The sequence below is a fragment of the Psammomys obesus genome, unplaced genomic scaffold (assembly GCF_907164565.1).
Source record: "Psammomys obesus unplaced genomic scaffold, mPsaObe1.curated_primary_1811, whole genome shotgun sequence".
In the NCBI taxonomy this organism is placed as follows: domain Eukaryota; kingdom Metazoa; phylum Chordata; class Mammalia; order Rodentia; family Muridae; genus Psammomys; species Psammomys obesus.
This window is the reverse complement of record NW_026585504.1, coordinates 57,625,383-57,649,487: the sequence shown is the minus strand read 5'-3', so window position 1 is coordinate 57,649,487 and position 24,105 is coordinate 57,625,383. Positions and strand designations below refer to the sequence as shown.

The 24,105-nt window shown below is 42.5% G+C and overlaps 1 protein-coding gene, 1 non-coding gene and 1 pseudogene across 2 annotated transcripts; 2 read left to right on the top strand and 1 right to left on the bottom strand.

The window, feature by feature from the left end:
* The window catches only part of LOC129673397 (survival motor neuron protein-like), a 17,973-nt pseudogene extending 10,883 nt beyond the window's left edge, over positions 1-7,090 (top strand).
* A 2,668-nt stretch (positions 7,091-9,758) lies between these two features.
* Positions 9,759-9,900, bottom strand: LOC129675559 (small nucleolar RNA SNORA48). The gene has a single exon (XR_008719954.1). It is a non-coding gene; the product is annotated as a small nucleolar RNA SNORA48 (small nucleolar RNA).
* A 13,520-nt stretch (positions 9,901-23,420) lies between these two features.
* LOC129674917 (exosome complex component CSL4-like) lies at positions 23,421-23,741 on the top strand. The gene has a single exon (XM_055605004.1). The coding sequence runs from the start codon at positions 23,421-23,423 to the stop codon at positions 23,739-23,741; it is 321 nt and encodes a 106-aa protein (XP_055460979.1).
* Positions 23,742-24,105: the final 364 nt, after the last annotated feature.

Below are 24,105 nucleotides of genomic sequence, written 5' to 3'. Positions count from 1 at the left end.
TCTTTCTTTCTTTCTTTCTTTCTTTCTTTCTTTCTTTCTTTCTTTCTTTCTTTCTTTCTTTTTCTTTCTTTCTCCTTCCTTCCTTCCTTCCTTCCTTCCTTCCTTCCTTCCTTCCTTCCTTCCTTCCTTCCTTCCTTCCTTCCTTCTCTCTCTCTGGTTTTTTGAGACAGGGTTTTTCTGTGTAGGACTGGCTGTCCTGGACTTGCTTTGTAGACCAGGCTGGCCTTGAACTCACAGAGATCCACCTGCCTCTGCCTCCCTGAGTGCTGAGATTATAGACACGCATCACTGTGCCTAGCCTTTTGGAATTTGAATGCCTTTTATTTCTGTTGTCTAAATGTGCTGTATAAAATGTTCAGTGTTTGTTGACTAGGAGTGGTAAAAGTGGACATCTTTGTGTTTGTTCAGGATCTTAGTGGAGATGCTTAATTAAATTTCCTGCCTCTTGTTGGCTATGTCTTGACATATGTACCCTTTCTTGTCTTGGGGTTATATTCCTTCAGTGCCTGATTTGTTGGGTTTTTTTATTTTTATGGAAGGGCATAGAGTTTTACCAGATGTTTTTTTCTACAAGATGACCATGTAGGTTTTGTCTTTGAACCTGTTGGTGTGCCCTGTCTCACATATTGCTGTTATTGTCTTGTGTGTGTTGAAACATCCTTAGCTCTCTAGTAGAAATCACTTGACCAGGGCATATAACCTTTCTAGTATATTGTTATATTTAATACATACTAATACTAAATATATATATATTTCTCTTTTTTATTTTCCAAGATAGGGTATTAGTATGTAGCTCTGGCTATCCTGAAATTCACTATGTAGTCCAGGCTGGCCTCATGTTCACAGAGATATGCTTGTCTCTGCCTCCTGAGCGCTGGGACTAGAGGTGTGCACCACTATGCCTGGCTTTAGTTTGCTAATATTATGTTGAGAATTTTTACATTTATGTTTATCAGGGGTATTAGTTGGTCACTTTTCTGTTTTAAAGATTAAGTTTAAAATGTGTGTTTGTGTGCAGACGCATGTGAAAGCCAGAAGATGGTGTTAGGTCCTTTGTCACTGGAGTTACAGGTGATAATGAGCTGCCCAGCATGGGTGCTGGAAAAAATTCAGGTCCTCTGCAAAAGCAGAGTGCTCTTAACTGCTGAGCCAGCTCTCTAGGCCCACATTTCCCTTTTTGTTATGTCATGCTCTAGCTTTGTGATTATAGTAATACTAGCTTTTTCAGACAGTTTTGGCAGGTCCCCCCTTTGAAAATTTTGGAACAATTGGAGAAGGCTTGGCATTGTTTCTTCTTCAAATGTTTTGTAGAGTTCTGTAGTGAAGCCATCTGGCCCTGAGCTGTTCTTTGCTGGGAGAATTTATTACTGATTCAATCTGGTTGCCTCACTATTGGTCTGTTCCAGTGTTTTGTGTTTTCTTGGTTCAGTTTTGGTAGATCACACATGTCCAGGAATTGGGCTTTCCAGTTTGCTGCTATATATCTGTTGGTAATTGTCCTTAATTGACTCATGTATTTGTATTTTTGTGCTCTCTTTCTTTTCCTTTCATCCTCTCTTGGTTAGCTAGTGTAAAGATTTGCAAATATGTTTATCATTTAAAAAAGAAAAACCCAACTATTTGTTTCATTGATCTTTTATTTCTAGTTTATTTCTGCTTTCATTTTAATTATTTTGCTTACTCATTTTAACTTTGATTTATTATTATTATTTTTGGTTTGCTGAACTGTAATATTGCTTATTTGAAATCTATTAAGATTTTTTTTTACTACATTTTTGTATTTGTGTGTGTGTGTGTCTTTGTATGTGCCCATGCATGTGCATGTCTCAAGGGTGTGTCAATTGGAAGATAACATATAGGAGTTAGTTCTTTCCTTTCTCTATGTGGGTCATTGGGATTAAATTCACTCTGGTCATCAGTCTTGATGACAAGTTCCTTTACTGTTTGAGCTATGTTGCTAGCCCCTGTCTTTATATTTTTATTTATTGTACCCCAAAATGTGTTTTGCTCTGATATTTTCACACGCACATTATTGTACTTTATTCATGTTCATCCACACGCTTCCTCCTCCTGCTCTTTTCTTAGATCATTGGTGAAAGGGGAGGAGAGAGACAGGGAGAGAGAGAGAGAGAGAGAGAGAGAGAGAGAGAGAGAGGACACTTAGTGCATGTGGAGTTCAGAGGACAACTTACAGGAATTGGTTCCCTCCTCCCAAATCTGAAATCTGGGAATTAACTTAGGTCATCAGGCTTGGCAGCAAGTACCTTTGCCTGCTGTGCCATCTCACTGGCCACCCTCTGATTCCTCATCAAATCTAAATTTCTGTTAGTGAGAGATAACTTGTGATTTCTGTTTTCTCCCCCATTACTAGCTTTTGTTCCCCTTCATCCTCTTGGAACTCCTTCCTTCCTCTGCAAAGTTTCCCTTCTACTTTCAAGATATTCTAATATTTCAATCCACATTCCCCATCTGAGAGAAAACATGCTATGGTTATTTTCAGAGTTTGGCTTATTTCTCTTAACATGATGATCTCTAGTCTCATCCATTTTTCTGCATATAATATACTTCAATTATTTCCAGGCAGGATACAAATCCATTGTGTGTATTTGTTGTTTTTTTTTTTTAACTTTTATTTTACTACTATTATTTTTATACAGCCATTCTCTCACTCATGAACACCTAATTTGGTTTTATATCTTGGCTTTTGTGAACAATACATCAATAAGCATAAATGTGTAAGTATTTCTGCCTTCTTAGATTTATTCGGGTATCGTTCTAGTTAGGTTCCTGTTGCCATGATAAAACACTGACCAAAACAAATGTGGGCATGAAAGGGTTTATTTTAGCTTATACTTTATAGCCTATCACTGAGGAAAGCAACTGAAAGAGAAACCATAGAAGAATGCTGCTTACTGGCTTGCTTTCCCTGTCTGGGTTAGCTAACTTTCTTATACACCCAGGACCACCTGCCCAGGGTGGCACTGTTCATATTGGGCTCAGCCCTCCCACATCAATCATCAATCAAGAGAATTCCCCACAGGCTTATATGATGGAAGCAATTCCTCAGTTGAGGTTCCTTCTTCCCAGGTGCTTTTCATTTGCTTCAAGTTGACAAAACAAAACAAAACAAAATGAAACAAAACACGAAAACAAAACAAAACAAAAAAACAACCCAAAATGCCAAAACCGAAACAACCTAGTCATCACAAATATTTACACAAGGATGGTACAAATAGAGCACATGGTAGTTCAATTTTTAGTTCTATGAGGAGTCTCTATGTGGATCTGCATACTGGTTGACTAGACTTCTTGGTCAGCCAGTTCCCACGGTCTCCTGTTTCTGCCCCTTCAAGGTTGGGGCTACAGGAATGTGCCATCACACCTGGCTGGCTCTTCATGGGTATTGGGAATCTGACTCAGGTCCTCATGCTTGCATGGCAAGCATTGAATAGACTGGGCCACCTCCCTAGTACCTAATTTGGGGTTTTGATAATGTAGTGGGATATCTGTGTCCCAGGGACAGGATATGCAAAGGCTGTCCTCTGGGGCAGCACTGTTTCCAACACTTTTTCAGGATATCACTGTGCTCTAGCAGCCTGGTGTCTAGGGTTGGGTGAGTGACATCAAGTTTGTGGTGACTGAATCTTCTAGGATGTCCCTGCTTAATTTTTCCCTGAAATAAGGGGATAAATCTCATTGGCTAGGGAGGCAGGGGCATAGTTGCCAGTGGGCTGTGTTCTTTCTGTGCTGTCAGCCTAGGCCTCTGTGCCCTGCTGGGTCCCTTTGCTGCCCCGCGGTCACTTTTGAAGTGTAGAGGAGTGTATTTGTTTTTCTTCTGCTTCTACTCGGCTACCTTGGTATTTTGTAATTTAGTTAATTTTTGGCTCTCTTCCCCAACCATAAAAGCAGCTGGACCCAAACTTTACTTGGAACCAATCAAATAAAAGGTCAGTTAGAACTGCTTGTCTAGATAGCAAAAATAACAAGTCAGAGATGACTGCCCTGTTCCACTCTGCCCCCCATACCCTCCGCCCCCATGTGAGCTAAATGCGGTTTCACCCTTTAAATACACAGTAAGCTTCCCCTTGACAATGTGGTTTACATCCCAAACTGACTGCCTTCCTGAGCTCACATTTGTCCTTTAATGGTTTCATGCATGAAAACAGTGCATTCTGTTTACTTTCATCCTACCCTATCTTATCTTCCCCCTCTCATGTCATACATTCCTCTCCCTTTCCGCATTCATGCTTTTTTATTTTGTGTTTTGACCCACAGATTTTAACCAGGATGGTCTGTATGGCCATGGGCTTGGAACTGTGCAGGAGAGCCTGCTGGGCTCAGCGTTTGGCTAACTGGAGGCAATGATTGTCTCTACCAGTGTCCATCAGTTGTTAATAGTTCAGTAGGGAGGGGTAGGGCCCCATGAACTCCTCCCTGATGCATGATTGGCTGTTGATAACAGGCCCAGTCTTGTGCAGGAATTATTTTTCCCCCATTTATCTATCTATCAATCTATCTATCTATCTATCTATCTATCTATCTATCTATCTATCTCAATTTATTCACTTTGTATCCCAGCTATAGCCCCTTCCCTCATCCCCTCCCAATCCTGCCATCCCTCCCTTATCTACTCCCATGCCCCTCCTCCAGTCTATTGATAGGGGAGGTCCTCCTCCCCATCCATCTGACCCTAGCCTATCAGGTCTCATCAGGACTGGCTGCATTGTCTTCTTCTGTGGCTTGCTACAGCTGCACCCCCTCCAGAGGGAAGTGATCAAAGAGCCAGCCACTGCTCCCCTTACTAGGGAACCCACTTGGAGACTTAGCTGCCATGGGCTACATCTGAGCAAGGGGTCTAGTTTATTGATATGCACGGTCCTTGGTTGGAGTACCATCTTTGCAAAGACCCCTGTGCCCAGATTTTTTGGTTTTTTGGTCTCCTTGTAGAGCTCCTGTCCCCTCCAGGTCTTTCTATATCCTCCTTCTTTTATAAGATTCCCTGCACTCTGCCCAAAGTTTGGCTATGAGTCAAACTTTAGCAAAGGACACTATCATCAGAACAAAACAACAGCTTGCAGATTGGGAAAGGAACTTCACTAACCCCATATCTGACAGAAGGCTAATATTTGGAATATATAAAGTATTCAAAAAGTTAAACACTAACAATTCAAGTGATCCAATTAAAAAATGGGGTACAGAGCTAAACAGAGAATTCTTAATAGAGAAATATCGAATGGCAGAGAAACACTTAAAGAAATGCTCAACATCATTACTCATGTCAGAGACAGTCAAGAAGCCATCTTGACCAGGAGCTGAACTCAGGTACCAGGAAATATCACAGAATGTGCACTTTGCAGAAAACAAAGTTAACTCTTCTAGCAACAGCCTCCAGGAAATATCACAGAATAATACTTGGTAGAAAACAGAGACAATCTCATTGGCAGCAATCAATGAAAAACAGTTGGGAAAATTCTCTTCAACATTCCAGATGTAGTTTAGAAGAATGGCAATTATGATTATGTGCCTCAGGTAGAGGGTCACGTCGCCCCTATGACTTTTACCCAATCCTGTAATGCCAAGGCATAAATCTCCCTGCTTGTTGTCATGGAAACCTCCTACTTGCGTTTTTTTCCTTTAAAAATTCTGCTCACCCAGGGCTTGGGGTCCCACTTCTCTACTACTGCGTCAGTGAGACTTAGGTCCTGAGTTTAATCCCTCTCGTAATAAAGCTCCCTTGTTTTTGCATTGAGTTGTCTCCTGGTGGTCTCTGAGGGTCCCGTGATCCTGGCATAACACCATTCCTAAGCATATATCCAAACTATGCACAAGTATGCAACAAAGAGATTTGCTCAACCATATTTATAGCAGCTTTATTTGTAATAGCCAGCATCTGGCATCAACCCAGATGTCCATCAACTGAGGAATGCATACAGAAATTGTGGTACATTTACACAATGGAATACTACTCAGCAATTAAAAACAAGGGAATTATAGATTGTTTCTTGAGTGGCTGATAAAAATCTAGGTCTTTGACTCAGGGACATGGCCATGAACTAACTAAGAGTGACTAGCAGCAGTTTCTTCTTAGTCACTTTTTTTTTTTTGTGACAAAATGCTTGACAAGAAGCAACTTAAGAGCCATGGAGATGGGCAATAGCACCATGGTCTTGTAACAGGAATACGTGGTGCTGTTGCAGCTTGGCACCAGCCAGAATGATGATGCTGAAATTTGGGGTGATACAACATTGATGAAAGATTATGACAAAGCTATGGCTTCCTGGGCCTGGAAGTGCCTTTAATTTCAGCACTCAGGAGGCAGAGACAGGCAGACTTATGTGAGTCTAAGGCCAGCCTGGTCTACAAAGCAAGTCCAGGACAGCCAGGGCTACACAGAGAAACCCTGTCTTGAAAAACAGAACAAAACAACAAAAAAACAAAACAAGACCAAAAAAAAAAAAAAAAGGTGTGGCTTTCTTTAAGACTTCTTGAAAGAATGGTGACATTTGTGAAACCAAATAAACTGAAAGGCACAGCTAAAAGAAAACTTGCTAAGAAGACTAAAAAGCCAAAGAAAATAGTGGAAAGTTGGTAATATGTTCTGCTGTTTGGTCAGAAGGCAGCTGTATTTACCCACCGACCACTGCTTCAGTTGACTTAGAGAGGAACCTGTGTTGTAGTTTATACTGGATGTGGAAACAGAACAGAGCAAAATCTGTCTGATCTACTTTCCCCACCCTGTGAAGTAGCTACCAATACAGAACCGAGTGCTCAGGAAAATGAAAATGAAAGCCAGACTTCCTCTAGATCTCCTTCCACCACTCCTGATGTCAGGGTCAGGACTGGGATCAGGAAAGCCAGGCCTAACATTCAATAGCTCACCACTTCCACCACCTCCGTGCCCTGTTCTTGCCGTATTGGATGCCCTCATTCACTTTGGGACCACCTATAATCCACCCCCAACCAACCTCCCATACCTCCAGATTGTCTGGATGACCCTGATGCTCTGGGAAGCATGTTGCTTTCTCACTACAGGGGTGGCCATCATACTGGCTAATATATCAGTTTAAGACAAAATAAAAAAGGAAATTAAGCTGTTCATCTCTCTCCTACGGAGATAGTGTGTTGGTGTCCCTTGTAGATATGAACAAACGTCTCATTGTCATCTTTGTGGATACATGATTGAGTGTTGTTGAATATTTATTTAACTCCAAAGAACTGTCTTATCAGCTTGCTAGCTCCCAAAACAATTGAGACAGAGACCTATTGATTTATTAAAGCAGATTTAGCATAATAACTAGGTAGGTGTGATTTAAGCTAATTTTCTAAGCTAGTCTGGCTAACTCCCAGATGTTTTTCTCAGGTTACTTGCCAACATCCTGTCTGGACTAGATCTGTTCCCTCAGCCACTTCCTCTTTCTCCATCTTCTTCCTTCTCTCTCTCCTCTGCTCCTTTCTCCTCCTTGTAGTCCCTGCCTCTGACCCCAAGCCTGGGAACAGAGGCCCACCTACCTCTATTCTGCCTAGCTACAGGCGCCAGCCTTTCTATATTAGCTAATCAGTGAGAATAAGGGAACCAAGTTTACACATCATTCTGTGTACATGAGAATGTACTTGTCTGGACAGCAACCAGATCTTGAGGGCCAATACACAGCAGCACCAGACTAACCTGCAATAGTTGAGTGGTCCATTTCTCATTCTGGGGTTCCATACCTAAGAAACCAGTAGCACATAATAGTTAAGGAGCCAAGTGGTGGGAAATGTGAATGCATGGAAGTCAATCTTCCAAAATTATGATTGAGCACAATTCTGTAACTTGTAGAATTGTAACTTTCTCAGTGTGTCAAGATTTTTATTAATACTTTTAAAGAAAAATAGAAGTACTTTTGTTTGAAATGGAAAAAGAAGCAACTTAAGGGAGGAAGGGTTTGTTTTGGCTCACAGTTTGAGCGCTCACAGTTTGAGCATTCACAGTCTATCATGATGGGGAATCATGGTAGCAGCAGCATGAAGCAGCTGCTCATGTGTGCCTGCAGTCAGGAAGCAGAGAGAGAGAGAGAGAGAGAGAGAGAGAGAGAGAGAGAGAGAGAGAGAAGCATTGGTGCTCAGTCACTTCAACTTTTTATTGACTCTTGGTGTGTTTCACATCTTGTACCCCAGCCCTGCTCATCTCCCTGTCCCCTCATACCACCCTTTGCTCTTGCAACCTTCCCCCAAAATAAAAAAAAAAAACACACACACACCCAAACACACACAAAAAAAACCAGAAAGCATAGAAAAATCATTTCATTGTGGAAGCTGTGGTATGTCACAGTGTGTCCCACAATATTTCCCTCTACTCACACATTTTCACTTGCAAAAGGTTCATTGCAATGAGTTATTGGTCTTGTTTGAGGTCTCTGGCTCTTGTGACTCCATCAGTATTGGATCCTCACCATGACTCCTCTTGGTTATTCTGTTGTTGCCTTGTGTCATGGTGATAGTGCAGCTTTGGATCACCAGAACTGGCTCTTTCTCAAACCAACCAGTCACAGATGATATAGATTTTGGGGTGGGCCAATGCAGAGCCCTGGATCTGGGCCTGAACCGTAGCTGAGCTGGTCAGCGCACCAGCTCTCCCTTATCCTCAGCACCAGGGTGAGTTCTCCAGCACTGCTCCAGTTAGGCCACCCAATGCTGTCATTGCCATTGGCAGGAGGCAGGGCCAGCTCCACTGTGCCACCCAGTCAAAGCACAGGGCCCACTCTTTCAAGTGCTGTAGCCTGTGAGGAGCTGGGCTAGCTCTCCTACTCTCACTCTCTTGGGGTTGGATCCCTTGCATTTTCCCCATCAGATCCAGCTCTACTCTGCTGCCCAGGAGAGATGCAGGGCCTGCTATCCTGAGTACTGCAGCTGGCAAGGGACAGGGCCAGTTCACCCACTCCCATGATCCCAGGCCAGCTCTCCTAACTGCCAAAGGTAATGGGGGTGAGGGGTTGGGGTCTGGCATCACGCCTGCACCCATGCCACCTTAAGGCAGATGAATGGTGGGGCCAGCTCTCCTGTGCTCTCACCCTCAGGGCTGGCTCACCTGTGTTGCTTTGGTCAGGTGCAGGCCCTGAGTGCTCTGCATAGCCCTTGGACAACCACGTGGTCACCAGTGACTGCCCTGACCAGAAATGTCCCCATGTTCTCTAGTGGTAACATGAGCCATGGACATTGACACTGACCCTTGCCACTTCATAGCCATAGACCCCAGAGCAGCCATCAGCAGCAGCTCAGCCTGGAACCTCACCATGGGCCCAGGTGGTGTGTCTGGCCACTCGATGGTCTCCAGATCCATCTTTCTTCATAATGCTCAAGCTGTTTCACTTGTCTTTCCCATCTGTCTACCACGTACTTGCACACTGTGGTGGCTCCTGCTGTAGGCTGGCTACATATCTGGTGGGCCCTAGGTGAAATCATCTGCATGACATCCTCTGTCTGAGCTGCGCTGTGCTACATAGCATGGGGCATGGAGGCATCTATTTCCGCCTATGCTGTGAGTGGGAGGGCAGGTCTGTGGGTACTATGGCAGTCTGCAGGCCTCTTTGTGTTCCTCCTCCCTTGCTGTGCTGTGCTGTGTGGTGGTAGCTACCTGTCTACTCGGTATGTCTATGGTCTGTCTGTGCCATGGAGGGGAGGGCAGGCTTTTCCTGCCTGCACCACGTAGCATTTCAGAAAGAGGTCTCTTGTCCTCTTCCTCCTGCACTGCACTGCCTGGATTTGATTTGATTTGATTTTTATGTGTCCAAGGTATTAAACAGCTTTGGCCGCTAAGCCAGCCATCAAGCTACGACGAACAAAGGGCTGCCATCTGCTCTGCCCCTGACTGATATGCGAACACCACCACCAAAGCGTCTCTTTGCGCTTTGCCAGGGGGCATATACTCTCCTTTTTGTTCAGTCCAGGGCCCCAGCCTATGGGATTCTGCTACTTACATTTACAGTGGGTTTTCCCATTTCAGTTAACCCAGAATCGAAACTCCATCACAGACATGCGCAGAAACGTGTTTCTGCTGTGACTCTAAATTCCAGTATGCCGGCGAGACTGACTTCCCCACATCAGAGGTTTGGGGTCCTGGCAGGCACCTGTAGTCATGTATGCAAGCGCGATTAAAAATAAAGTATCTTTAGAATCTGATTTCTCCGGCTGTGTGATCTGTGATGAGGGCTTAGCTAAAGCTGTGTCAGTAGTAATGGAAAAGGGAGATTGGGCAAGCAATTCAGAGAGTAAGACAGATGTGACTTAGAGGACGGGTTAGCTGCAGAGGTTAAAAAAATTAAAGATGAACATTAATTTTATAACTGTAGATTTTTCCACACACGATAATGAGACTGTAGGAAGAGATCCATCACCTCAACTTAATGATCATTAGCATTCTTTTGTGTTTGCCTCATCTGCTTTATTGAAGCATTTAGAGTAAATTACAATCATTGTGACATTTCTACTCTAAATAATTAAGCACACATCTCCAACAGATTATTTACTGTAGCCAACACGAGTTCATAGCAACAGCTCCAAAACGACCACCAAAATATTTTACTTAAATTCAAAACTGGGTCAAAGACTCTTCATCATTTATATCTCATTGTGTTTTGTTTTGGTGTGTGTATGTGTGTTTGTGTGATGATGTGTGTGTGGGCATACACGTAGAGGCTAAAGGCTGATGTCAGGTTACTCAATCTCTATCTTATTATTATTTAATTTAAAATTCTTACTTCTTCTTATTATTAGTGTATGTGCGTGCAGGTACTTGCATGCCATGATGTACAAAGAGGTCAGAGACAATTCTGGGGACTTGACTCTTCTACTGTTGGTTCTTGGATTTGCACTCAGGTTGTGATGCTGCCGCAGCACTGTCCTCCCTGAGCTGTCCTGCTGGCCCCTCCACCTTCTTTTTGAGATGGGGCTTCACTGAGTCTGGAATGTTTTTTCTAGACTCGTTTGCCATTAAGCACGAGGGAATTCTCCTGTCTGTATCCCACCCCCAGCACTGGAATTACACATGTGTTCCACTGTGCCCAGACTTTTGATGTGAGTTCTGGGCAAGTAAACCCAGGCCCTCATATTTGTGTGATAAACACGTACCAACTAATTTATCCTAGAACATTGTTCAAGGTTTCTACTATAAAGGTCAGGGAACAACATTTTTTTTTTTAAATTAAAAAAAAACATTTATTTATTTTGTGTGGAGGTCAGAGAACAACTTTTTGGGTATCTTTTTTTTCCACATTTTTTGTTTTAATTTTTGATATTATAATAATTACAATATTCCTTCCTTTTGTATCTTTAAAACCCTCCCATTTTCTCCTCCCCATCCCTTTTTTAAATTCACATTCTCTTTTTTTTTCTTTTGTTACTTTTTTTTTTAATTTTTCTTTTTAGTTACATTTTGTTAACTCTGCGTCCCAGCTGTATCCCGCTCCCTCATTCCCTCCCCAACCCCACACTCCCTCCCTGGTCTCCTCCCTGCCCCTTTCCAAGTCCACTGATAGGGGAGGACCTCCTCCCCTTTCATCTGACCCTGTTTTATCAGGTATCTTCAGGGCTGGCTGCAAAGTCCTCCTCTGTGGCCTAACAGACTGCTCCTCCCCTGGGGGGGGGGTGTCAAACAGCCTGCCCTTGAGATCCTGTTAGAAATAGTCCGTGTTCCCCTTACTTTGGAAAACTACTTGGTTACTGAGCTACCACAGGCCACATCCGAGCAGAAGTTCTAGGTTATATCCATAGATGGTCCTTGGTTGAGTGTCAGTCTCAGAAAAGACCCTGTGCCCAGATATATTTGGTCCTTGTAGAGCTCCTATCCTTTCCATATCATACTAACTTCCCTTCTTTCATATGATTCCCTGCACTCTGCCAAGGGTTTGGTTATGAGTCTTAGTGTCTGCTTTGAAACACTGCTAGGTAGAGTCTTTCAGATGCCTTTTGTGGTAGACTCCTGTCATAAGTTCAATGCACATCCCATTTGTCTTTCTAAATGAGGATTAATCACCTTCGCCTGTGTCCACTTTCTTGATTATCTTCTTTAGGTGTGTAGATTTCATTATGTTTATCATGTCTTGTAGGTCTATATAAGCGAGTATATACCAAGTTTGTCTTTCTCCTTCTGGGATACTTCACTCAGAATGATCTTTTCTAGATCCCACCACTTGTCTGCAAATTTCATGATTTCCTCCTTTTTGATTGCTGAGTAGTATTCCATTGTGTAAAAATACCACAATTTCTGTATCCATTCCTCCGTTGATGGACATCTGGGTTGTTTCCAAGTTCTGGCTATTACAAATAAAGCTGCTACGAACATGGTTGAACAAATGTCCTTGTTGTGTACTTGAGCAAATTTTGGGTATATACCTAGGAGTGGTATAGCTGGGTCTTGAGGTAGCACTACTCCTTGTTGTCTGAGAAAGCGCCAGATTGACTTCCAGAGTGGTTGAACCAGTTTACATTCCCACCAGCAATGGAGGAGGGTTCCCTTTTCTCCACAACCTCTCCAGCATGTGCTATCACTTGAGTTTTTCATCTTGGCCATTCTGATGGGTGTAAGGTGAAATCTCAGGGTCGTTTTGATTTGCATTTCCCTAATGGCTAATGAGGTTGAGCATTTCTTTAAGTGTTTCTCTGCCATTCGATGTTCCTCTTTCGAGAATTCTCTGTTTAGCTCTGTTCCCCATTTTTTAAGTGGATTACTTGGTTTGTTGCTTTTCTGCTTCTTTAGTTCTTTATATATACTGGATATTAGCCCTCTGTCAGATAAAGGGTTGGTGAAGATTCTTTCCCAATCTGTAGGCTGTCTATTTGTTTTGATGACAGTGTCTTTTGCTTTACAGAAGCTTTTCAGTTTCATGAGGTCCCATTTATTGATTGTTGCTCTTAGAGCCTGTGCTGTTGGTGTTCTGTTCAGGAAGTTGTCTCCTGTGCCAATGAGTTCTAGGCTGTTTCCCACTTTTTTTTCCAACTGATTTAGAGTATCTGGTTTTATGTTGAGGTCCTTGATCCACTTGGACTTTAGTTTTGTGCAGGGTGATAAATATGGATCTATTTTCATTTTTCTGCATGTAGACATCCAGTTGGTCCAGCACCATTTGTTGAAGATGCTGTCTTTTTTCCATTGAATGGATTTGGCTTCTTTGTCAAATATTGAGTATTCATAGGTGTGTGGGTTTATTTCTGGGTCTTCTATGCGATTCCAGGGAACAACATTTTAAGGTTTTACAGTCAACGTGCAAAATTAAAGAAGGTTTTGGACTTTTTTTTTTTTTTTTTGAGAAGGGTTGCCAAGATCTCGTTGTGCATGCTTGGCTGGCGTGGAAATTGCTATGAAGAAGAAGCAAGCCTTGAACTCATAGAATTCACTTGCTTCTACCTCCTGAGTGCTGACATCAAGAATGTGCACCAACACACAAGGTTGGATTTAAAAATATAACACACATTATATATACATTAATTATATGAATTGAAATATGTTAAGTTTAACATATGTGCATATTTAATTGTTTTACACACATGTATTATATGTAAAAATCCAAAAATTACTCTTAGCTTATGGGCTATACAGGAGCAGGAAGGTGGTTTGGTTCCCTCACCCCTAGTTTTCTGCATGAAACAGGACCTTTTCTTGATTTTTGCCTATATCCTTCTTTGTCTACCTCAACCCCAACAGGTGTATGTTCTTTATAATTGTCTTGCTCAGAAATCTTCTCAGCAAATCTTCCCCAGGAACCTGACTCATGACAGTGGCTGACACTGCTGGACTATTGAGCTGGGGAGTTTGGAGACGTCCTTCTGTTTCCTCTTTTCTTCTACTTAGGTGCTCAGCAAATGGGATGCTGCCTCTTACATTCCCTCATTAGTTGATCCTCTAGAAACACCCTCAGACAAGTGACAATGGAGCATAACCACGATGGCATCTCGTCTCAGCTTTTATGTCACATCAGCACACTGCTGTAGATGGAAATCAGCATATATAAACTGGGCAGCAGCTGGTGGGCAGCTGCTGTGTGAGCCCCAGCAAGACAAGGAAATTCAATTCTGTTCATTTCATGGGCTCCATGGGTTCTGAAGGATGGGCTCAGGATGTCAGCCTGAGAAATGAGTGGGAGGAAGGTTGTCATGAAATTTGAAGGAATAGCCCTAGCTGGAGTTCACCTGGAAGGCTTGTTGGTTTTTCCTGAGGCTCAACCCCTAACTAAAATAGCATGAGGCAGGGAAAGGCCTTTCTCCGTGGTAGCTCCCTTTTCTCCCTTCCTGACCCTAGAGGGACAAACACTGAGAATGTCAGGAGAGCTTTTGGTTTGAATAAAAAATGCCCTGGGCTCAGGTAGATGAACACTTGGTCCCCAGTTCAGGGTGGACTTCCTGCAGGAATCATGCCACTCAGTAGGGGAATTGAAGTTAGAAGCCTTGTGCTTTTTCTAGTTCTCCTCTGCTTTCTGCTTGGTACTGAAGAGGTGAGTCCTCAGCTTCCCTCTCCTGCAACCGTGCCTGTTGTGTGCTGTTATGTCTTCCCACCATGATGGACTCCTTTTTAAAATGTTATTTTACTCTTTTACATGTATGTGTGCTTTGCCCACATGCATATCTGTGTACCGTGTGTGCAGTGTCCTGCAGAGCCAGAACGCAGCATTGTATCTCTTATAACGAGAGTTACAAACAGTTGTGAGCTGCCATATACATGCTGGAATTGAATTTGGGTCCCCTGGAAGAGCAGCCAGTGCCCTCAACCACTGAGCCATAGCTCCAGCTCCCCCACAATAGACTCTTCCCATCTGGAATTATAAGTGAAAATAAAATCTTTCTTTCCTGACTCACTTTGGTCATGGTGTTTTATCCTTGCAACAGAAAAATAACATGGCACTCAGTTCTTGCCTGCTCTCCCGCAAAGCTTATGGACCTGCTCTGTGCTGAGAGTGAGCTGTACTTTGAATTAAAAATTAGATTGAAGTTCTAAAATGAATAGGATCAAGCCTTTAAAACTAGTATGGAATTGTTTTAATTAGCTAAAAATGACCACAGAAGTATGGATCCAACTGTGATGTCACTAGGAGAGCAGCCTCCCAGCCGGAGATGGGGAGGAAGGTTGTGAGTGAAGCTGGCTGGTGGCAGGTCTGGGGAAATGAAAGATTCATATTTACTCCCAATATGCTTAGCTTGCTCACCAAGCCAGCTACAAAGAAGTTGGGGAAGCTCTTGCCAGACTATCAGAACACTTTCACCGTGGGGAACAGGTTGGAGCCTTCATAATTGACCCAACAGATATCAAATCAGATTGCATAGAGCACACCATGAGGGCTGCCAGATCAAGGGTGGGAGACATGGTACATTGAAATTCAACAAACAGTTTCTTAGTATAGGTTTTTCCTATGCAGACTCAAATGCAATTGGGCCTCCCAGGTTTGTGTGTGTGCACGTGCATGCAGGCCAGAGGTCACCTTGTGTGTGTGTGCATCCATCTTTTTACTTTCTTAAACACTGTCAGCGACAGACCCTGTGCCTAGTTCGAAGAAGAAACGCCCTGGTTGGCTCCAGGTCTTTAGAAAGTTTATACAGCTTTAAAAGCTGTTAGTAATTTTATCTAGAATTGACTTTTAACAAAAATCGATTGAATGCTGTTTTCTTTCTCTCTTCAGTCAGTGTGTATAGACAAACTCGCCACATACAATAGCAGTGAAGAGTGCTATTAACAATGACCTGAGTTCCAAGTCTTATGAAACCCCAGACTGGAACTAGTACATGTTAGATGTGGAGAGGTCGTGGGGATTATAATTCTCAATTCTTTACTGTTCACATGAGGTCCAGAGGCAAGAAGCCTTGGCTAACACTTTGGGGCCTGGTACCATCAGGTCAGGTGTGACATGTGCTCTGGCCCCCACCATACTAGTAGGTAGCTTTCTCCCACTTAACATGGCTCAAGAGCACATGTGTTGGAAGACCATCGAGGAGTCCCAAGGAGTCCTTTCTCGAGGCACACAAAACGGAACAACTCCACTTCTGACAGCAAATGAGTTTTGCCAGCATTCACTTTATAACTATCCAACGCCAGGTGGGCACCCAAAAATTAAATTAAATATCTAACCATTTGGAGAACATTATCTATTTTTGTGCTGGTGCACTTATGCCATGGTGCATGTGTAAAGGTCAGAGGATAACTTGTGGGAGTTGGTCCTTTCCTTCCACCATGTAGGTTCTGGAAATTTAACTGCCTGTGAGCTCCCTGAACTGAAAGCTTTTAATAAAGGTATCAATTTAGCCAGGTGGTCATGACCCACACCTTTGATCCCTACAAATGGGAGGCAGAGGCAGGCGGATCTTTGAGTTCAAAGTGAGCCTGGTCTACAGAGTGAGATCCAGGACAGCTAAGGCTAACTGTGTCCTGAAATCCTGCTCCACTAGAAGTATCAATTTAATTGCCAAGATTTATGAGGTATAGTCTATTAGTATATGCATGTACTGTGTAATGGTTAAATCAGGATCGCTGACATTTACCTAAGCATCTATTTTAAAAAGTGATTGTCATGGAATTATTATTTTTATTTAATTATCTTTATTTTTATTAATTACAGTTTATTCACTTTGTATTTCCCCCTGTATCTCCCTCCCTCCTCCCCTCCCAATCTCACCCTCCCTCTTCCCCACTCGTGTCCCTCTCCCAGTCCACTGATAAGGGATGTTCTGCTCCCCTTCCCTCTGATCCTAATCTGTCAGGTCTCATCAGGAGTGGCTGCATTGTCTTCTTCTGTGGCCTGGTAAGGGCTGCTCACTCCTCAGGGGGAGGTGATCAAAGGACAGGAGCTCCACAAGGACAGCAACAGATCCAAAAAGTCTGAGCACAGGGGTCTTTTCTGAAACTGATACTCCAGCCAAGGACCACTCATGGAGATGGCCTGGAACCCCTGCATGGAGGTAACCTATGGCAGTTCAGTGTCCAAGTGGCCTCCATAGTAATGGGGACAGGGACTGTCTCTGACATGAACTGACTGGTCATGCAATTATTAAGCCAGCTGTGGCGGCATAGATTTGCAGACTGAGGATGGTTGTCCTGTCACCTCAGGAGTATTGTTATCATTTACTGACAGTACTAGTAAAATTTGTTATGGATAAAGGAATAATCCTTTACATTAAGAATGTAGTTATTCTAAACACTATCTCCTGGTTTTTGATATTTAGTACATGCTACTCATTTAAGAAACCTTCATATATACATGTACTCACCTAGACAGATAGACAGACCAATATACAGAGACCAGAGAAGTACATACTCAAACACACACAGACATACATGCTCCTACACAGGGACATATATGTATATAGAAAGGGAGGTAGTATAATGATCAAGGGGCCATGACTTAGTTAGGGTTTCTATTGCTGTGAAGAGACGCCATGACCACAGCAACTCTTATAAGAAAAAAATAATTTAACTGGGGCTGGCTTAAAGATTCAGAGGTTTAGTTCATTATCAGTGTGGCAGGAAACATGGCAGCATGCAGGCAGACTTGGTGCTGGAGCGGTAGCTCAGTGTTCTGCATCTGGATGCAGGCAGCAGGAAGAGACAGTGAGCCACTGGGCCTGGTTTGAGTTTCTGAAACCTCAAAGCCCACCCCCTGGTGACACACTTTCTCTAACAATGCCACACCTTGTAATGGTGCCACTCCCTATGGGCCAAATATTTAAACATTTGTGTCTATGGGCGCCATTCCTGTTCAAACCAATACAGGCCATGAATGCAGCAGGTAATACACTCTTAAACATATTTTTCAGGGTAGACCATATGGCTCAGTAGAGAAAGGTGCCTTTCAAACACAATTCGCAGAGCCTATATGGTAGAAGGAAAACAAAACAAAACAAACCAGAACAAAGAACAACTCCTGCAAGTTGTCCTCTGATCTCCACTCGTGTATGTGTGCAGGTACCCAGTGCATGTACACACACACACACACACACACACACACACACACACACACACACACTAAAAGTGTGTAGTAAAATGTTTTTTTTTCAGTGAATGAATAATTCATATTCTTGTAGAGAATGTTGAAAGTGGGCCTGGAGAGATGGCCCAGCAACTAAGAATGCTTGCTGATCTCCAAGGACGTTGATTTGGTTCCAGGCATCCGCACCACTGAGAGGCACACAAGGGGGAAACAGCACTTGTGTTTGGCCGTCTTGTGCACTTGCCCTCTTAGAAACATGCACGCACAGACACAAATAAGAATAAAATAAAGTCTTTAAATTTTTACGTGTATTAGTACTTTACCTGCGTGTGTGCATGTGCACCACATGTGGGCCTGGTGCCCTTGAAGCTCATGAGAGGTTTTAGATCCTTTGGAATTACAAACAGTTATAAGCTGCTGTGTGGGTGTTGGGAATTGAACCATCATTGTTCCTTCAAGAGCAACAAGTGCTCTTAAGCACTGAGGCAACTCTCCAGCTCCAAACACATTTTTTTTTTTAAAGAAAACTTAGAGAAAGTACCAGTGGAAAAAATATTATATTTGATCCCACTACTGTAAAATATCTGATATTTTGGCCATTTCCTTCTGTTCGGGTTTTTAAATCTATGTATGTATGTATGTATGTATGTGTGTATGTATGTATCTATGTATGTATGTATGTGTGTATGTATGTATGTATGTATGTATGTATCTATGTATGTATGTATGTATGTATCTATCTATCTATGTATCTATCTATATCTATCTATCTATGTATCTATGTATCTATCTATATCTATCTATCTATCTATCTATCTATCTATCTATGTATCTATCTATCTATGTATGTATCTATCTATCATCTATCTATCTATCTATCTATCTATCTATCTAATCTATCTATGTATCTATCTATCTATCATCTATGTATCTATCTATGTATCTATCTATCTATCTATCATCTATGTATCTATCTATCTATCTATGTATCCATCTATCTATCTATCTATCTATCTATCTATCTATCTATCTATCTATCTATCTATCTATCTTATCTATCTATGTATCTATGTATCTATGTATCTATCTATCTATCTATCATTTATGTATCTATCTATGTATCTATCTATCTGTGTTTGTCTGTGTGAGCAGAAGTGCATGTATGTGTGTCTGTGCATCCATGTGTATGGAGGCCAGCAGGATGCGTCTGTTGTGGGTCTTCTGTTAGGCTCCACCTATCCCTTTGAAACAGGCTCTCATTCCTGGACTTGGGGGTCACATTTTCTTGACTGGGCGGAAAGCCAGTGAGCCCCAGCAGTCTTCCTTGGAGCTGATGTGATGGGTGTGTGGGGGTGTCATGCTAGTTTGGTGGTGCTGGTAGCCAAACTCTGTCCTTATGATTGGGCAGTAAGTGCTCTTAACTTGAGCCACATCGATAGCTCTTATGTGGTAGTTTTTAATTAAAAATATTTTATTTGCACACACACATGTGTGTGCATGACTGTTTGCACGTGTGCCAGAAGAGAGTGTCAGATCCTCTGGGATGGAGTTGCAGGCAGGAGTGAACCACCTGGGAACTGAACTCAGGTCCTCTGGAAGGCAGCAAGTTTTCTTAACTTTTGAGCCTTCCATCTCTTAGCCCTTTTTGGAGCTTTCTTTCTGATATTGTACATAACATTATATTATCTTTTCCTGCAACATTTACCATTTTTGGAAGGCTACATCAAATATCTTGTAATACAAGTATATCATAATTTCACAAGATCTCATTATTATATGTCTAGCTTGTTTCTCATTTTACTATGAATATGCTCTTTGGACCTATTACTAGGATCTATTTGTAACTCTTTTAAAATAATAAAAAAAAATTAAACCATATCTAACAGTGGAAACCATGCTGATGAACTCCCATTTGCCTGCTACTATTTTGGTTAATTTTGTATTCTTCCATCTCACTGGATTATATGTAAATATAAGACACCGGTTTTTCTAATAAATATTTCAGTATGTCTCTCCAAGATATTGGCATCCAATCTCATGCATATATGCATGTGTGCCTCTCTCTCACAGGAGCACACTTTCACATGGTAGGCACACATACATAAAAAGGCAAAAAACTTGTTAGTCATTTCTGAACATTATTGAAACCCAGCAAACATCTCATAAATGTCTTTCCAACTGGTTTACTTGCGGGAGGAGTTAACCAGGGCCTCCATAGTGCATTTGCTTGCATTGTGTACCTGGGCAAATGCTTGAAGCTGAGATTGCTGGGCCAAAGCATGAAGCTATTTTAAAGAAGCTTGCCTTGTGCTGCAAAGTTGCCCAGCAGGCTATGTGACACCCAGCACCTGTGCTGGTCTCAGCAGTGGGAGATGCTCTGAGCTGGACGTTTGTCCTTACTGGTCCTCACAGACTTGTGAGCATCCCCATTCACCTCCACTCTCCTCATCTTGCTCAGACTCCCTCACTTGCTGTCACCTTCCGGCACGTGGACTCATGTCCCTCACTCACTAAACTCCACCACCCTTTCTCTTTGAGTGTCACCTGCCGCCAGCACTGTTACATCCTACTCTTCTTCTCCCTTCCTTTCTAGTTTTTGATTGTCAGTGTGAGCCGAAGCCCCTGCTGGGAAGGGTGTGTGACCTGGGGATGGGATGTGGCCCATCACTCATCTCCACATTAGGGTGGCAGGAGGGGCAGAAACAGCTTGGAGTGTGGGGAGTGGGGCTGACATACCAATAGATATTCTTTAAAAAGAGGTAAAGCTGAGTATGTGGAGGAGGTTTGGGGAGGCTGAGGCAGGAGGATCATATGTTGTAGGCCAGCCTGGTCTAAGTAGTGAGACCTCGTTAGGAAGGAAGAAAGAGGAAGGAGGGAGGGAGGGTAGACAGGAAGAAAGGAAAGAAGGAGAAATAAAAAGATGAGCATATGAGCTAATTAAGTTGAAGTGATAAAGCTGTAGAATTGCCAAGTGTTTGCTTCAAAGTAAATCCTCCTGAAATGAGAAGCCTGTTTTCTCACTTGACTGCATTTGTTGAAGAAAATAAATTATTTTTTGGTTACTCGGTTCTGTTTTGGAAAACTTTTCTGTGTGTTTGGGACAGCTTGTGATTGCGTATGTGATTATGCTTTTGAAGAGCAAGTTTTATAAAATCCAAGTACAGATCAAGCACTGCCAGTGAAAATTAGCATCCAAAGTGAGAAGAGTCACATATGTAAAATAGAATCCAGATCTGGAAGACTTAGCACAGAAAGAAGATTAAAAACATTTCAGTATTGGGGTGGGGAGGTGGCTCATTTGGCCACAAGCTTGCCTTGAAAACCTGAAAACCTAAGTTTGTTTCCTAGAGCTCATCATGTAAAAAACTGTTACTGTCTGTCTATCTATCTATCTATCTATCTATCTATCTATCTATCTATCTATCTATCTATCATCTCACTAAAATGGCTTCCATGCTGTGGCCTAGGTCATCCAACAATGGCCGTCTGCACACCGGAGAGTCTGAGAATCTGGTAGTTGCTCAGTTCATGTGTGCACATATACTCACACACATGCATGAATAAACAGGCCTCCAGCGTGGATGATTTAATTTGATGACTTTTCTAACATGTAGGGAGAACAGATACTGTAAGTTATGCCTCCTTTGTCCTCTATATACACAAAAATTAAAAACTACAACCTGGTTCCTCTCCCTCACTGTGAGCACATTGACTTAGTACTCTTTGCATTTCCTTTTCCTTCAGATCCGGCACAAACATAATTTGGGCCATCGAAGAGGGGCTTGGCCATTCCCACCAAAACAACAGTTCATATGAAAAAAAATAACAAAAGGCAGTTAATATTATTTTTACTACATCTACTTTTTTAAATTAAATTTTTATTTTTTACATTAATTACATTTTATTCGCTTTGTATCCCAGCTGTAGCCCCTTCTTCATTCCCTCCCAGTCCCACCCTGTCTCCCTCATCTCCTCCCATGCCCCTCTCTAAGTCCACTGATAGGGGAGGTCCTCCTCCCCTTCCATCTGACCCTAGCTTATCAGGTCTCATCAGGACTGGCAATGTCCTCCTCTGTGGCCTGGCAAGGCTGCTCCTCCCTCGGGGGGGGGGAGGTCAAAGAGCCAGCCACTGAGTTCATGTCAGAGAGAGTCCCTGTTCCCCCTACTAGGGAACCCACTTGGATACTGAGCTGCCATGGGCTACATTCAAGCAGGGGTTCTAGGTAATATCCATAGATAGTCCTTGGTTGGAGAATCAGTCTCAGAAAAGATCCCTGTGCTTAGATATATTTGGTCCTTGTGGACCTCCTGTCTTCTCTAGGTCTTACTAACTCCCCCTTCTTTCATATGATTCCCTGCACTCTGCCCAAAGTTTGGTTATGAGTCTCAGCTTCTGCTTTGATACACTGCTAGTACTACCTCTACTTCTGCCAGGCACTGCAGAACATCTAGAAAGAATAGACATTTCAAAAAGTGCTTAGCATTACCAACTATAGGGATAATACTGAGAAATAAAATAATTATACATACACAATACAATGGTTATAATATAAAACATCTTTTCCATGACCAATCTGGGTTAGAACCTCTCCCCCTTTGTTCTTCTCTTTCACCTCCCCCGACCTACAAACAAATGGGGGAAATTTTCACTCCCAGAGTCTTTTTAAAGGTGGCCAAACAATTTCATTAAAAAAAAAATACCTCCAGTATTCCAGAAGCAGAAAGACATACATGGCATATATTCAGTTATAAGTGGATATTAGACACATAATATAGGATAAACATACTGAAATCTGTACACCTAAGGAAGCTGGGCAAGAAGAAGGACTCTGGCTAAGATGCTCAATCATTCAGAAAGGCAAGTGGAATGGATATCGGAAGAGGGAGAAAACAGGTAACAGGACCGGAGCCTACCACAGAGGGCCTCTGAAAGACTCTACCCAGCAGGGTATCAAAGCAGATGCTGAGACTCATAGCTAAACTTTGGGCAGAATGCAGGGAATCTTATGAAAGAAGGAGGTGATGAAAGACCTGGAGTGGACAGGATTGGGAGGGGACAAGGGAAGGGGCTACAGCTGGGATACAAAGTGAATAAATTATAATTAATAAAAAAAACACCTCCAGAAGACATGTTTCTGATTTAAAAAAAAAAAAAAACAAAAATTGGGCATATAGCCAGTTTTTAGTTTTTTCTCAAAAAAAAAATGTTAGAGTGGCAAGCATGTGAGATGCTCCATTCCCATGAACATCTGTGTAACTTGGAGGAAGGTGGCCCTGGCAGCAGCACCTACACCCAACATGGCTGCATCTCTTCGTTGCTGGCGGGTTGCCTGACAAAGACCAGCAAGAATGGTGTGCGTGTCGTGGTATCTGTGACGAGAGAAACAGAGTCCCAGGTCCTTCCAGATGTGGGAGGTGTTTGCACCTGTAAGGTCTGTATCGTCAATTCATGTTTTGCCAAAGTAGACATCCTGTATGTGGGATCCACACCACTTAAAAACGCTTTTCAAGGAACTATCTACAAGGGAGATATCCGAGCAACTGAAAGTCAAGATTGAAATTTGCAAGCGTTTCAACCCAGGTGACATAGTTTTGGAAAAAGTTAGCTTTCTAGGTAATGCACAGCCCAATTACCTACTGAGCACAGCTGAAAACAAGTTAGTGGTAGGGATATCCCACGGTGGATCAGGTGTCCAGATGGCTCCCATCAGCTGGTGCAAGATGCAATGTCCTAAGACCCACAAAGAAGCATTCCAAAAAGTGGCCAGAGTACAGCCAGAGTGTCTTCAAAGCTAAGCACACTTTACCCTAAAGAGGGAGTACATGCATGAAAGGAACATCATGATAACCATGGTCTTTATTAAGGTACCTGCACTGAGCGAGCAACCACCATCTGAAAAAATCTGCCAGAAATATATTCTTGTTGCAATGAACACCCTAGGCCCATGCAGCTCAGACAGGAAGACTGTTAGTTTTTAAGTCTGAGGCCAGCCTGGGCTACGTAGTGAGACTATTCAACTAAAAAGACAAAAAAGAAAATGTACTCTATTTGAAACACCATTCTTTGGAAACAGTGATTTTTATTTTCTTGGCTGGTGAATCTCATTTAGAGGCATCCAGCAAAAAACCCATGTATTATTGGGGATAGCTTCTGCTTCCT